This window comes from Xiphophorus maculatus, chromosome 17 (assembly GCF_002775205.1).
Source record: "Xiphophorus maculatus strain JP 163 A chromosome 17, X_maculatus-5.0-male, whole genome shotgun sequence".
Lineage (NCBI taxonomy): Eukaryota > Metazoa > Chordata > Actinopteri > Cyprinodontiformes > Poeciliidae > Xiphophorus > Xiphophorus maculatus.
In genome coordinates, this window is record NC_036459.1 from 9,640,840 (window position 1) to 9,656,881 (window position 16,042).

General features: G+C 37.1%; 1 protein-coding gene across 1 annotated transcript in view; it reads left to right on the forward strand.

Annotated features, from left to right (window-relative positions):
- LOC111611801 overlaps positions 1 to 16,042 on the forward strand; it is a 61,805-nt gene that overhangs the window by 3,950 nt on the left and 41,813 nt on the right. The window contains exons 2-4 of the mRNA XM_023349915.1: positions 2,374 to 2,506; positions 9,090 to 9,155; positions 14,850 to 15,036. Coding sequence (XP_023205683.1) covers positions 9,096 to 9,155; positions 14,850 to 15,036 — 247 coding nt within the window. The 5' untranslated portion in view covers positions 2,374 to 2,506; positions 9,090 to 9,095. The remainder of the gene's footprint in view (positions 1 to 2,373; positions 2,507 to 9,089; positions 9,156 to 14,849; positions 15,037 to 16,042) is intronic.

Here is a 16,042-nt window from a genome sequence, read left to right on the forward strand (position 1 = left end):
TGTAAACTGAGTTGGATTTAAAGTTCACCCTTATCTATTTCACATTGAATTTCCCTTTGTGATCAATAAAGTATTTTTGAATTGAATGAAGATAATGGTGGATAACGAACAGGTTATGCCAGTACTCTCTTTACTGTAACATGATGGGATTTGAAGTTGTACTGAAAAATAGACAAAACAAAAATCATGTTATAAATGAGTTTGGATTAGAATTAATGTATTTGAAATTATGATTTTCTGTTTTGCATATTTAGATTTGAAGTTATTAGCCAGATGAATCAGGACTTTCCAGCTTTTGTCCTTTTGGACACTTTTCCATTGCAGTCTTCTAGCAATCAGTCCTCTGGCATCTGGATTATGCTGACCTGCTCTGAAGAGCCCCCACCAGCTTCAACACAGAGAGATCTCAGGCAGAGTCAGTTTTGTGGAGGGAGATGTTAAAGAGAGGTCTTGATCTCACAAGCCAAAAGAAGCTTATTCAAGTCGTGTTGGATCCTTTTGCTTTGGAAAAACATGGATAAAGCTCTTCCCTTGGTCAAATTGGACAATGATAAGTGAGAACACTGCAAAAACACCAAATCTTACCAAATATTTTTGGTCTATTCTGTTGTAAATATCTTGGTATACTTGAAATAAGACAAAACTAACTCAAAAGGGACTTTTCAGCAAAATATAAGAGCTTGTTTTATGTAAATAATTCCTTAATATTGATTTTAAAAAATACTCATTCCATTGGCATTTCAAAATTATTACATATTTTGAAATTATTTCAAGTTTTCTGTGAGAAACGGCGGTAAACACCATGGCAACCAGTGTCATCCCTTAGAAGCTTATTCTTAATATTAACCCTTCCAAACCAAAAAAACAACTTTGACTTGAAGTGGCACTTTATCGGGTAAATTCAATTCAAAAATACTTTCTTGATCTTAAAGGGAAATTAAATAACAGGAAAAAATGTATTTTTCATCAATATTAAGGAATGATTTACTTAAAATGAGTTACATCTTGCTGAAAAGTTACTTGTAAGTTAGTTTTGTCTTATTTAATATATTTTCACTAGAAACTAGACCAAAAATACTTGGTAATATCTGGTGGTAGTATGTGATTGCCCTGCTTTTCCAGCAGAAATAAATTTTGTGTCATGAGTGTAACTGTTTGCCGGTTACCAGAGAAACCGCCCCACATTCTTCTTGTTAATATTAAACCAAGAACTTTCCTGCGCTGCGTCCGGCCCGACATTCACTCTTCGCAATGAGCTCAGATTGCAGACGCAGATCTAGAGCTTCGCAGAGAGCACACCCACAGGTCGGCCGACTTCGGCTGCCTCTTATTTGTGGAATCGACAGGCTCCATTGTTATCACAAAGCTTGCCACTATGCACCTCTAATGTAATTAAGAAGAGGAGATTTATGCTGCTGCGTGCCAGTCCAGAACCTGATCCGTGTTGCGTCTGGAGTCAGGTTGAAAAGCTGTCTTTCTCTCCAGCTGCTCCTGATTCCTGCTCTGGACTCTGTCACTCTGGGCTGCACAGCTGTTCAATGTTTAATTCAAAGCACTGCTCTGTTGTTACCCTTGTTTCTTCTGTACATGTGACAGAAAAACAGAGATGAAGTTTGTCTGTGGTTGGAAAGTAACGTTGAAGGACAGAGGTGGATAGAGTACTCAAGTAAGAGTAGCACTACTTCAACATTCGTTTACTCAAGTAAATGAAATGAGTAAAAAAGTATTTGATGCTTTTATTAATTACTCGGTACTTGAGTTGCCTTTTACCAGTCATTTAACATTTAAAGATTACTTAATGAGGCGGACCAAAATATATTTTTATTCTCGTAACAACTCTGTCTTCATAATTTAATTTAATTTTTTTATTTTGTTAGCATGTCCTTAGTACTTGTCTTACAAAAAAAAAAATCAAAATCAGTTTCTTTTCATATAAAACATATGAAACCCTATTAATTTTTGCTTAAAACAAGCTAGTTCTTCATTCAGTGAAGTTACTAACAGAGGGTAAAGCGTACAGAAAGTTTACTCAAGTAAGAGTAGTGATAATTCATAGTTAAATTACCAAAGTAAAAGTAAAAATACTACTCAAGGTACTTTATTTTTCAAAACTAGTTACTGCCATCTCTGTCAGAGGCCCAGCCTTTGTTACTTAATGTTCAGGGAAACAGGCTTGAGAGTCTAAATGGTAATTATTAACAGAATATTATTTAAAAAGGTCTGCATGTTTAGCCTCCCACAGAGAGAGTTCACTCTGCTCTTTCACTTTTAAACCAGAAGGGAATATTAGTCAAAAGATTGAAGTATATTTATGTGTACAGAAGCATAAAAATGTAAAGACTAGAACTTGTTGGATATGTCTTCTTTTGAAAGGAGAGGAGCTCTGGATTTTCTGTCTGAACGCCGACGGAGCAGAAATCAGGATTTCAAGCATCCGAGGAGGCTTCTGTCTCTACCTGCCAGGCAGCCCGACTGCTCTGGCTCTGGACGCCGCGGGCCGCACAGGGTGAGTCCCTCCATGCCCACCCAGGTCTTCCTCCACAACTCGGCATCCTGAATATAAGACACATCAAATGAGCCCCATGTCGAGAACATGAGAGAGACGGTCCAGAGCATCTGTCCCCCTCGCTGAAGCTAATGAATGTTAAGTAGGTTAGTCACCGATGTGCCAGTGTCTCCCGGGTCATTGTGGCAGCAGAGCGGTGCTTTTGTCAGGGTGCGCCAGCCCCCTGTGAGACATCTTAAATGGCTGGACCCGCTTTGCCCTGCACACAATCTCACCACCAATAGTCACCATATTGATCCTCTTGCTTGCAGATTAAAGCAGAAAAGCAGCTCTGTCCTATCAGCAGGGCTCCCCGGCTCATTTCAGGGTCACAGAGTCCCTGCAGCCCCCTGACCCGAACCCCAACGTGTGCGCACAGAACCGCCGGTGTGAGGAACACTGCAAAAATACAAAATCTGAACCAGATTCTTATTCAAATGTATTAGTTTTGTCTCATTTAATGTGAAGTAACTATTTAGCAAGAAATATGAGCTTGTTTTAATTAAATACTTCCTTAATTTTGATTGAGAAACATTACAAGTTTCAGTGGGAGATTATTTCACTTATAACAAGATATTTTCCTATGTTATAAGTGAAATAATCTGCCAGTGAAAATAGCACTTTTTCATCAATATACAGCAATTATTGACTTGAAATGAGCTGCTATATCTTCCTGATACGTTACTTGTAACTTATTTTAAGTGTGCTAAGATATTTTCATCAATATGAACTAGTTATTGACTTAATGCCAGCTTTTATATCTTGCTGAAATGTTGCTTGTAAGTTAGTGTGGTCTCATTTTAAATGCACAAAGATATTTTCACTAGAATTGACCAGAAATACTTGATAATATTTTGTGTTTTTGGAATACTTGAGCTTATTTACTAACCAATTTGATCAAAAATAAGAGCTTTATTTATTTATTTTTTTTTTACTTATTGGAAAAATGTTTTGTTATAAGTAAAATAATTTTCCAATTTAACTAGCAATTTTTTCTACCAATATCAACAAATTATTGACTTAAAATGAGCTGATATATCTTGCGGAAAAGTTATTTGTAAGTTAGTTTTGTCTTATTTTAAGTGTACTAATATATTCTCAAGAGAATAGATGAAAAATACTTGGTAAAATCAGGTGTTTTTGCAGCGTTCTAACTTATTTACCACCAAATTTGATCAAAATACAAGCTTTACCATTATTTCACTTAAAATGTGGGAAAAAATTTTTAAGTGAAATAATCTGAAAGTGGAACTAGAACCTTTTCATCAATGTTAAGGCATTACTGATTTAAAACAAACTGCTGTATCTTGCTCAAATGTTAGTTGAAAGTTTGCCATTTACAAGAATGCACTGCTTCTGATCAAAAACAAAGAAACAGATCCAGGAGATAGGTCTTAACGCTGTCAATCAATGTAGTGTACACGCTGCACAATGGACTAATGGAGGAGAAACAACAGATATGTTTAAAAAAATCGTTATAATTTACCTAATGCAGCTTTAAGTGTACTTGGTTATTTGAATTAAAGTTAAATTAGATTTACTGTGTAAGATTTTGTGTTTTTGCAGTGAAGGGCAGGAAATCTTCCAGGGATGAACCCCATTAAACAGGATTGGTGGGATGCTCACATTCATGGCTCATTATGGCTGACCCCAGGCTTTCTCTCTCTCAATTTTATCCTTTTCTCCTCTGTCTCTGGCTGTAACCTGGACTAAGCCATGCTGAGGTGTTCACCCAGGCCTTTTGTTCGCATTGAGAAGTCAGCAGCTCCATCAGTCGATTCTAAACGGGATGCTGCTTTGTTCCTGCGCTTTGTTTCCACCATCCTGTGGAGAGTGTGTCATCTCTTTGGACTCAATTTCTGTTTCCTGACCTCATGCAGTTCTAGTTATTCACTTCTAAAAGACTGTTATGTTCAAACTTAGAATAAATAATATGTGTTGGAAGTTTCAAGTAGAAATACTGCTACACATGCAAAGCTCCTTTTTAATTTAGCACATCGTGTGAGCCAAACCATTTTTTCCAATAGTTTTCTGCAGTCAGAATGGCCATGTCATATTTTATGCGACTCTTACATCATTAGATGCATTTCCATTGACTGTAAAATTGAGCAATTTGGAAATATGAAAGTAAATTTGCCTTATGGAAACACTCCAGATTAGAAATTTTTTTTTCCAGAAATAACTTTTTTTATTTGGATGAGGTGGTTTTCCTGCTGTTTTTAAATTTATGTATACTGCAAAACCTCAATGGAAACACTTTTTTCCTGTCACGCCTGTCATGTTACCAACAACCGTATGTTACTACTGGTGGAAATGACGAAGAAGACGGCAGGAAGTTGTTGAAGGACGATGGTGCAGCTTTTTTTTTTTACATGACTTATCGCATTAACAAATTTATTCACATGTGATTTTGATTACATTTCTTGTTTAATGGAAATGCCACAATTGTGAAATTGTGGGGGAGGGGGGTTTGATATTAGTGGAATATTGACCAAGTTATGCTCACATTTGTAATGGAAACACAGTTATTGGCTATTGACTTAAGACATGCGTCATAATTCTGCACCAGAGCAAGACAGCCGCAATTAAACAATGGCTGCAGCAAACAGGTCTGTCACTTTTAATGGAGTCAGACAATGCAAAGACAGTGAAGTACTTGATTGAGACGTTGTCGATTGCTCAACAACTCTAAAAATTAATTGATTTAAACCATAAATCAATCAATCAGCTTTATTTGTATTACAAATTTCAGGAACAAGGCAGCTTTGTGTCATAAAAACACAAAACTTAAGGCGTTCCATTAAACGTGTTTTTAAAGCAATTCTAAACAGCTGGGTTTTTAGCCTTGATTTAAAGGAACTCTGTGGTTTGGCTGTTTTGCAGTTTTCTAGAAGTTTGTTCCAGATTTGTGGGGCATTGAAGCTGAATGCTGCTTCTCTAAATAATAAAAATCAATCAATAAAATTTATTTGTATAGATTATTTCAGCAACAAGGGATTTCAAAGTGCTTTACATCATAAAAACACACACAAAAAAAAATACAAATTCATAGAACACAGTCAACATTATCAAGCGGAGTCGTTGCACATCAAAATATTGATTATGTTTAATTTATAATGTTTCAAAAGCAACTCTAAACAGGTGGGTTTTTAGCCTTGATTTAAAGGAACTCAGTGTTTTGGCTGTTTTGCAGTTTTCTAGATGTTTGTTCCAGATTTGTGGTGCATAGAAGCTGAATGCTGCTTCTCTAAATAGTGGCATAAATGTTTTCTTAATCAGTGAACTGCTGTGAGACGTCCATGTTCTTCTAAAGTCTGATTGCAGTCACATAAAATTTACAATTTCTAGGGAAATACACATGAAAATGTTAAGAGTTTGCTATTTAAGATGGATTTCAGTTCAATAATATATCCACTAAGCAGAAAGTTGCTCATAAGGTTTGAACCTGGAATCATGTACTTATTGTGCGTCCTTACATCTGACCCCAGCTCAGTGTTCCAGCTTGGTGTTTTATGCCTGCTACCTTAATTAAACATTGATTAAATGCCTATTAATGAGCGCCGACTCCCAGGCAGGGTGTAATCAGGTGAAACGGAGTTAATAAAACATCCAGTGTGGAGCTCAGGAGAAAAAGGAAGGACTCCCCTGAGAAAGACTGACAGATGGCAGCAGGAATCACCACAGAGGACAAAGCAGAGTGGATAACACAAACCAGCAACCACTTTGGTGATTACTTCTAAATTGGTAATTTGATCTGCCCCTTTCCCACCTACTCATTATTGATAACGCCGGCCATATTTGACCATATTTCCCCTCCGCTGCCGGCTTAAACTGGCAGCTTCCTGCGGAGCCTGCTCTGCGTTCACCAGATCGAGATGAAGTCTTAAAAGTGGGGATGCATCCTGTTGACACATACACGGTGGAAACCCCATCTGCCAGGAATCTCCCTAATCTCATCATCTGGATTGAGCAGGAAAAAAGGAGCAGCAATCACTTTAGGTGAACTCTCTGTGGGATTATGTCTCCTTTTGGAGATGATGGGTCAAGTGAGGACATCAGAGACAGAGCAACTCCATCAATTAATTCAGCTGTGATTGAGCTGATGAGGCAAAACCTTTAACTTTATGTTTTGATTTAAAATGTAGTGTTTTGATGCTTTTTCAAGGAAATGGAAAAGTTGAAAAGCATCATTTGAGATGGTGATCCCAGTCTGTTTTCTCCCAAAAATCCCACAGCGATCTGGTCGCAGTGACCATCTGTCAACTTGGAAATAGTAATTAGTTACTAATTACTTCCACAAGACAGCAATCCAGTTACATAAGTAATCATCTTTAAATGTAATTCATTACTTTACTATAAATGATGCACAATCTAAATAAGCAATAAACCTTTTATTCTTCATATTCCATCAAGTAAAATGTATTCAAATGAAACCGGGTCGTTTTGTTTCACTCTTTTAACTTCATACCTATTGAATCACCAAAAATTTTATGAAATGCAACAATCTTTTATTGATGAATTTTGTTAAATATATTAAAACCTGTTCTGGGTATTTTAAGAAAATCTGTTGAGCTGCATTTCTAACTACTCCACCATATAAAATACTATTTATTTGTGCTTACAGTCCTAGTATGCATGCAGTTAAGTAACAGTAATAACATTTTTATGGAATTGTAACCCCCTACTTTCTTCGTTCGCTGAGAAAAGTAATCAGATTACAGTTACTCTTGTCAGTTCAGAGGAGTGGTGGGTTGACTTGCAGCCTCAACCCTTTCAGAAATTGCTCAGAAACAACCGTAAAGTGTCCAAGTCCATGCCTGGACTGTCTTTTTTAGTTAGAGAGAAACATATTCAATAAACATTAAAATTTGAGATACTAGAACCATAAAAAACATTTTTTTAATGTTTCTAGTAACATTGAATGTCTTCATACATTTCTGCTATTCATTTTAATCTTAAGTTTAAGTTTTTCAAACATTTTGAAGTTTTTCTTTCTTCCTTCAGTTTTGCTTTCTTTCTGTCCTGTCCTTATGCAGAACATTGAAACATGCAATATGAACAAGCATGGACATATTGTAGACCTACAACTTTTTACTTATAAGATCAGGCTGCTGCTGACAAAATGCCTAAACGTAATAATGACAGCTGTCTGTCATTATTACTTTGTCTCTAATTAAAGCGGCTTCTAGGACAGAATAGTTTGTGACATTGGTGCCATAATTTGACTAATCATACGTTAAAGCCACTGCACAATCAGAGATGGTCAGACCTGATGCTGCCCTCTAGTCTTCATTTGTTGGACTTGCAGGTTTTCTGTCCTCAGCGGACAAGAGATCCACACTTCAGAGTAAACACCAATAAAGTCTTAATGTCCTCCACCTTGTGACCTCCTCTTGCCCCCCGTCACCATCTCTGTTTCGGGGTTACGGCCTATGAATGAAGGGTGAGTTCAGGGAGGATCTGCTCTGTTGCTCCCTGCAGTGGATCGACTTGAGCTGACTCAGCTTCTATGAGCTGCAAAGAGAGATGGATGAGTTTTTGGTTTGTGTCCATCTTGATGGACGAGTTAACGCACTGCGTCCAGCTCCACAGGTCGCACCGGTCACATCACCACTGTACTATCCTGAAGATGTTGAGTAAAGACAGGCTACAGATGTTAGAAAGGACCGAGTGGGAGAGTAGTCACACTTGTATTTTATAACTTAAAATACAACCATTAGATGTAAAGGAACACATTTCAAAATGTTGGTTTAGTGGTATAACACCAGCAATAATAAAAAAGTTGGTTTTGTTTAATGTCAAGCCGTTGAACAATTTATATCTAGAAGATATTAGATGCTTATATTTATGTTGTTTAAAGGGGACCTATTGAGCAAAATTCACATTTTACACTTTTTTGTTCTTCCATTTGGGTCTTGACTGCTTTTAAAAGCACTTAAAAAACATCGAGACATTTTTTTCTTTGCTATTAGTTAAAGTTTTTTGGTGTCTGGAAAATGAGCCATTTCAAACATTTGGAATGTAACGTCACAAATCAGCAGGCACAACCCCAGTGAAGCAGCCCGTTACCTAGCAACCACAGCAGAGTTCCGCCGGTTACCTAGCAACCGAAGGAGAGCTCTAGTAGATTTGTACAATGTCTGCTGTAAAAGACAAGTGTTTTGTTGTTGACTCACCGAACAGAAACCATTTTCTGCTTTCTTGAGTTACAACACTTTTATGTGTTGAGTTTGGGGGCGGGGCCAGCAGCAGCGTATTTTAATTTAAAGTGACAAAGCATTCTAAAATGGCTCATCCCAAAAGGAGCTCAACTTACACAGAACTGAATAGGCTGAAATTTTATCATTTAAGAATGATTTTGTACGATAAATGTAATGAACATGTTTTGTAAAACCCGACTTTTCCTAACCTGTTCACAGAAGAATAATAGGTCACCTTTAATGTTTGCTTTAGGATTAATGCTACAAAATATAAGACAACCTCTTGAAATCACTGTCTCTTTGTTGCTCTATTCTCATTTGGTCTTTTTCTTCCTCCTCTTTAGAGACCGATGTACATCTCTTTTGTCACTAAGGCCATTCTGTGGGATAGAGGAGGCTGCCACCACACTGTAAGTTAATCTATTCTGTAATAACAACAACATAGCTAATCGTATAAACATAGTAACAACAAACTGTTTATAGTTTATCTTTAATACTATTGTTATAAACTCTGTTAGAAAATGATTTGAAGAAGATTCCTGCTGTTGTTTTACTGATAACCTGAGCTGAGTGATGAGTTAGAAGTAAATTTAAACAAATTTTTAGTGGGTTGATTTTAAGATTTTACTAAGAAAGATCTTGTTTGCAACCTTAATTTTAAGTTCTTATCTTTATTTAAATGTCTTTATTGAAAATTTTTTTGATTCAGTTATTGTCAATAATCTTAACCCAGACATTTCCCTGACCTTAGCTATTATATTTGAATTTATTTATTTCAAACTGTTTTTTTAAACAAGAAAACAAGCTATCAGTAGAACAGAGAAAACATGTGCATAAATAACCAAGAACAAGGTAACTTGTTTACCAATTATTTAATCCTATCCTGTATCAATTTAATAAAATATATTACATAATGACTCAATAATTATCAAAACTTTATTAAAACCAAGTTCTAATATTCATGTGCTAGTCTAGACTCTTCCTAACTTTAACCTTAACCAAAACCTAATTCACACGGGACCCCTGACCCTTTACGATCGCATTAGGACTGGTCTTTGGTCTCCATTAGGCCTCCATTAGTTTAGTAAATACACCAGAAATGGTTCTTAATAACCAAGTACACACACACAGACTCAAACTCCCAGTCTCCACCTCTTCCATTTGCTAAGCGGAGGCTGGGAGTGGATGCACCATCATTAACGGCGACGTTTCCATGGTTACATTAGAGCCGCGTGGGCTGCCTTCCTGTCTCGGCCTCTGGTTCTGCAAATAAAGTCGTCAGACAAAGTGACCCGCTTGCTCTTCCAGCCTCATTTACATCCTGAACTGCTTTCTGCATTCAGAATCTCCACCAGCCCCGTTATCTGACATTCTGCCACTTTGCTGAGATCCAGCTGTACCTCATAAATCAGGAGGAGCATTGTGACTGTAAAACCGCTCCTGTCATACAGCGACACGACTTCTGCTAAAAGGGCGTCGATGTCTAAACATGGAGGAGGCCAACGAGAGGCTTTTCACCCAGCAACCTGCTTTGTGCTGGCAGCTGAAGTCCTTCAGGGTCGCACGGAGAAGCGATGCAAGTAGGAATACGCAAACAATGCAGAAGTTCACCAATTTAACCCTGAGCAGCAAGTTTGTCCTCCCAAAATATTCTTGAAAGAGCAAAACACTGAATCCAAACCCTGAAATCCGGGTTTTCAGCACAACTTACATTAGCTGTGTTTCCGTTAACAATGAAATTACAAAAAAAATTAGCTGAATGGAAACACGTCAACTTCGACATCACTATTTTTCTTAAAAGTTTCTGCACATGAGGAAGAGCTTTCATTTAATTCATCTTAATATTTTTTTAACTCTACTGAACAGTAAAGATTTATTAGCTAACCAAGATATTTGCACGTTCTTGATCAACTTTTATTATTTAGAGAATCGTAATTCTCTAAAGAATATTTACTAAATATTACATTTTCTAAATATAACAATAATATGTTCTAAATATTATTTTTAGAGAATAATTTATTCTCTAAATATAATATTTTTATTTAGAGAAAATAAAAATATTGTCTCTAACAAGGTTTTGTTTTCCTTAAAATAAAACCTACCAAGGTTAGGTTAAATAACCTAAACTTGTTAAACTAACAAGTTTAGGTTGTTAAATTAACGGCCTAATTAAAATATTTGAGAAAAGATTAATATTTTCTCTAAATATATTAATATTTTCTTGAAATTTTTTTCCTAAATATTTATGATAAAATATTAATATTTTTCTTCCATTAGAGAAAATATTAATATTTTCTATATTTTCTATAAATACTTTTGAGAAACTATTTCTCAGGAAATATGTTTTCTAAATATTCAGAGAAAATATCAATTATTTTCTCTAATTATAATTATGTAGAGAAAAAAACATTAACTGATTCTCAGATTTATTTTTGAAGTAGCCGAAGGGAACATTTAAATGTTTACTTTGTAAAGTCTGAAATACAAATAATTTCCGTGTATTTTCTTTTTCCACACTTTAAGTAAAATTCGAAGTTTCTCCAAACTTTGCCAAAATCAGTTCGCACAGCAGAGAAAACAACGTTAAGGGTTCAACTCTGATGACACGGTAGTCAGCAGATTTGCTGAGAAGCCCCAGCTAAGTGAATTAGAGGCTCTTCCAGAGGAAGGCATTTCCAGCAGTGACAGTACATTGGACCGCACTTTCTGCAGACACCCATTACCGCGGCGTGGGCTCCTCTGGGCCCTCGCAGGACCCCAGGAAACAGGCTGACCTCCTGGCGTCAGGCAGCCCACACTCTGTCCTCACACAGCCAGAACTGGCTAATGTCATTACGGGCCTGTTTGTGCTCAACAGCTCCCTGATTGAGATGCACAAGTGGCGCTGCTCGATGAATGTAGGAAGTCTATTAGTTACTCCGAGTCCCAGATGGTCTGCCTTGCGTGTGCAGCCCCCCTCCTCAACCACCCACCCACCTCCAAAACACATAAGCATCGATAAGCAGACACACACACGCATGCACACACTTAATTACGCTGCCTCCGAGTGAACCCTCTGACAGGCGGACAGCTATGAGCAAAGACAGAAGTGTGTCTATGTCCCAAAGGCTGCAGGGACAGAGAATTCTTCACAGAGCTGATGCACAAGAAAGCCAGGCTTACGGCCTAACAAGGTTAAACCCCTGAAAAAGAGAGACTTTTTAAAACATGGAGATTTGTGTTTCTGTTGGGTGTAATTGGCTTTGCTGCAGGGATGGAGGGGGGCCGCTGGCAAGAGGCAATGTGGGGGCCGACGACAGTGGGGAGCATTGTGGAGTCCGGCGGATTCAGGGGGGTAAATCTGATTATCAGCTCGTGTCAGAAGCCAGGCCCAGATGCAGCTTAGCGCTCGCAGAAACTTTATACTTTCAATAGAAAGACAATGAGAGTCGCAGAAGCTCCTGGAAACCTTTAATAACATTAAAAAACACCAATGACAAACATCAAGATGCACCAGTCAGACTGGGTTCATGTTAAAAGGTGGATTCACTCCAGTCCTGTTTGGTTCGCTTCAGTCAAACTTCTATTCGTCTGCCCAGAAAGTCCGGTTCGTCTGCCCAGAAAGTCCAGTTCGTCTGCCCAGAAAGTCCAGTTCGTCTGCCCAGAAAGTCCAGTTCGTTTGCCCAGAAAGTCCGGTTCGTTTGCCCAGAAAGTGCGGTTCGTTTGCCCAGAAAGTGCGGTTCGTTTGGAGAGGTGTGAACGCGCAACAGAACTCTGGTCCACCTAAAAGTCAAAATATTGGTGAACTGATGTGGTTTGAATGCACATGTGAACGCTAACCGGACCAGAAACTGCTCCAAAAACAGGAAATGGACTACAGCACAAGGCATTCTGGGTAAATACAACATACAGTCTCTCATCCATCTGTTTATCCATCATTTGTACAGTTATTTGTCTTCATCCACCCTTCACAATAATTAATCACCTGTCATCCATCCATCCGTCCACTCATCCACCCATCTAACCAAGCATCAGTCTGTCCCTTTTTCCATTCATTCTTCCACCCATCCATCCATTTATCTCTCTATCTATCCATCTTTCTTTCTCTCTCTGTTTTTATTCTCTCCATTTCTACCCATCCCTCTTTCTCTATTTCTCTCTAGCACTATCTATTATCTTTGTCTCTATCTCTCTCCATCTATTTTTCTCTCTCTATCCCTCCATCTATCTCTCTGTCCTTATCTTTCCATTTCTTTATGTTTCTATCACTATGTTGTTATTTTGCTCCACATTTTGTTTTTGTTCAACTTTTAAATTTTTTAAGTTATACATCCAATAACCAATAATAATAAAAATCTCTAATAAAAATCACAGTTTTCATGTCTTTTGATTAAACTGTTGTAACTTTAGTATAAAATAATGCTCAGTCCTGCTATGCAGAAACCCAGCTGTTCACATCTGGCCTCAAACCTCCTTCATCCCGATCGTCCTGAGTGATGAGGATGAGGAGGAGGCGGGGGGACAAAGAACGTGGACAGGCGCGTCTCTTGTTCACTCCTTACTTCTCCCTCTTTACATCGCAAGAAAGCAAATCTTTCAACCCTCTGAAAAAGAACATGGCGGAGGGATTTAAGAGCTGATCCTCGCTGTGTCAGTCAGACGGTCTCCCTCCTTCTTCTGCTCCTCCTTTCCTCAGAAACATTTTCTTTTTTTTAAGCAAGTGGAGCTGAACTTTGTTTTAGATTAAGCTTAAATCCAAGGCAAATAAAAGCCAGTGGGCCATTTATTACGACTGTTTCCTCTCTGAATGAGTCACTGGCACCACAGATTTGGGACAAACTGGTTTTCACTGGTTGATGTCCACATGGTTTTATTTACCCGCTTTTATTTCCCTGGAAGATATTCTGAATTTTTATCACCTGGAAAATAATTTTCTGCTTCTTTCTCTACTTTTAGAGGAGGCAGGTTTTCTTTGAGGAGAACTTGTTTTTAAAGTAATTACTTATATCAACACAAGGGGGCAGCAGTGACAAGTTATGTTATAACATACTGTAAGTGAAGAACTATACTCCCAGACTGTAATGAGTTATCTCTGATTTGAATATTATGTTTATATCAATTTATTTTATAAAGAAACTCAATTTATTCATTTTATATTCATTTATTGCTTTGAATTCTCTCTCAGCATTAAAAAAGAATCTTTTTACAGAATTTCTCAAAGCTTGATCTCCCTTTGTTACTCTTTAATGAAATACAGAAGTAGCATATTATATAATAATATGTATCCAAAAGTTATTTTGTGTTTTTTCATGAATTAAAATCTTAAATTTTTTGGTTATTTAATACAGTTTTACTTTTAAATGTTTATTTTTTAATTTAATTACTATTGTTATTTTACAATCATACTGTTTTCTATAAAGCTTTTTGTTTTACATTTCAATAAATACTTAAAATGTCAAACCAAAATTGTCCAGAAATCTAATTAAAATAGTAAAGATAAGGTGGATTATAAATAAGAGTGGTAATAAATGTAGTAGTATTTAAAATGTATACATGCAAGTATTTATTTATTTTTGTTGCTATTTTTCCAGTTTTAACTTTTTTGTTGCTATTTTTATTTAATTGTAGTTTTTCCACAATCATGTTGTTTTCTAATAGTTAAAAAAAATTACACTGCAATAATTGAAAAAATATATATAATTAAAATTATCCAATTAAGATAGGAAAAGACTAGGTGGATTGTGCATAAAAGTGGTATTAAATGCTTTTTGTAAGGTTATTCTTTGTTTTATTTACTTTTTTCCCCCTATTTCTTCTGTTTTAACTTTTTTGGTGCTATTGTTATTTAATTATTGTAGTTTTTCACAATAGAGTTGTTTCCCCAACTAGTAAAATAATTTTTTTTAATGAAATGTCAATAAATAAAAAAAGCTTCAAACCAAAATTGCCCATTTAAAATGGGAAAAGACAAGGTGGATTATGAGTAAATAAATGCATTTTATAACTATATTCATGAGGTTATTCTGTTTTTTATCATTTTATTTCTAGGTATATGAATAATTGAGAATAATAAGAACAAACGTTTAATTTAAAATTTTATTTATTATAAAATGTTTGTATTTAAGCCGCAGATCCATTATGACCGCCTTCCCCCAGCTGTGTGTCCTCGGTTTCTGTCCCACATGAAGGCTCGTCCTGAGGACTTCCACCCTCTTTGTTACCTTAACAATAATCAACAGCAGCAGCTTCCGTCTGAGGGGAGGATGCAGCGTTTTAACCTTCCTCCTGCCTCACAGACTGACTTTCTTCTGGGTAAGTTGATTAAACCATCTGGCGCTTTTACACCAGCAGCCTCTCATTCCTTTTGTTCTCCTCTGAGCAGTCAACACGGAGGCCACCAAGTCCGTCACTGGATCGTAATCCCTGCTTTTGGTTCTAGTTTAAAGTTTAAATCAGGCAGGATGTCCCCACAGCGCCGCCCTCCTGGTGGACCTCTCTCTCTCTCTTTCTGTTGAAATCAGTTTTCTGCCGCTCCTTTCAGATGTGAAGGTATTTTTTCCTTGCTCACACCTTCGCTCCCCAGTCGGACGCTGCTTTGCTGTGTGAAAATGTGTGTGTGTGCAGCAGAGGGAGGGCGCATTTCTCCGCTCCGAGGTCCAATACTAATTATTCTGCCATATGGTGGCTGGCTCCCTCACAATCATCCTTGACCCTCCTCCCTAAAGAATCGTGCTGCGCCCAATGCCATGGCTTTGCACTCTGACACATGTCATTCATATGCACATTAGTACACACACCAGTTCACATTCAGCTGTGTGTGTGTGAGCACAACAGATGGGAATGGCAGGGTATTGGAAAAAGGAGTGCAGAAATGTGGCCTTCACTGCGTTACTCTTCCGATTGATATTTTAGCAATTTTATCAATACATTCTGGCACAACCGGCCCTTCCGATTTTTGATATGGCTCAAAATTAACACCTCAGCTTTAAATAGAATAGATTATATATAAAACCGTACGACATTTGAGTAAGAGTAAAAAGGTTCCCAAACAGTGTAAACAAATATTTGTTTTGTCAGAGTTTATTCCATTTTTATAGTCTAAATCTATCAATTAAACTCTGTTTATTTCATGAACTTCGTCTTATTTCTGGCTGTATTTAGTTTGTATGTCTTCAGCAAAAACAGAAATATGGATTTATGGCATGTTTTGTAGTACTTACACCAATTATTTACAGATAATTTGCCAAAAATGTAAATGAAAGGTATAAATATTCAAGCCCTGAAAACACTGAAAGTCTGGAAAAGCAACGTTTCCCAA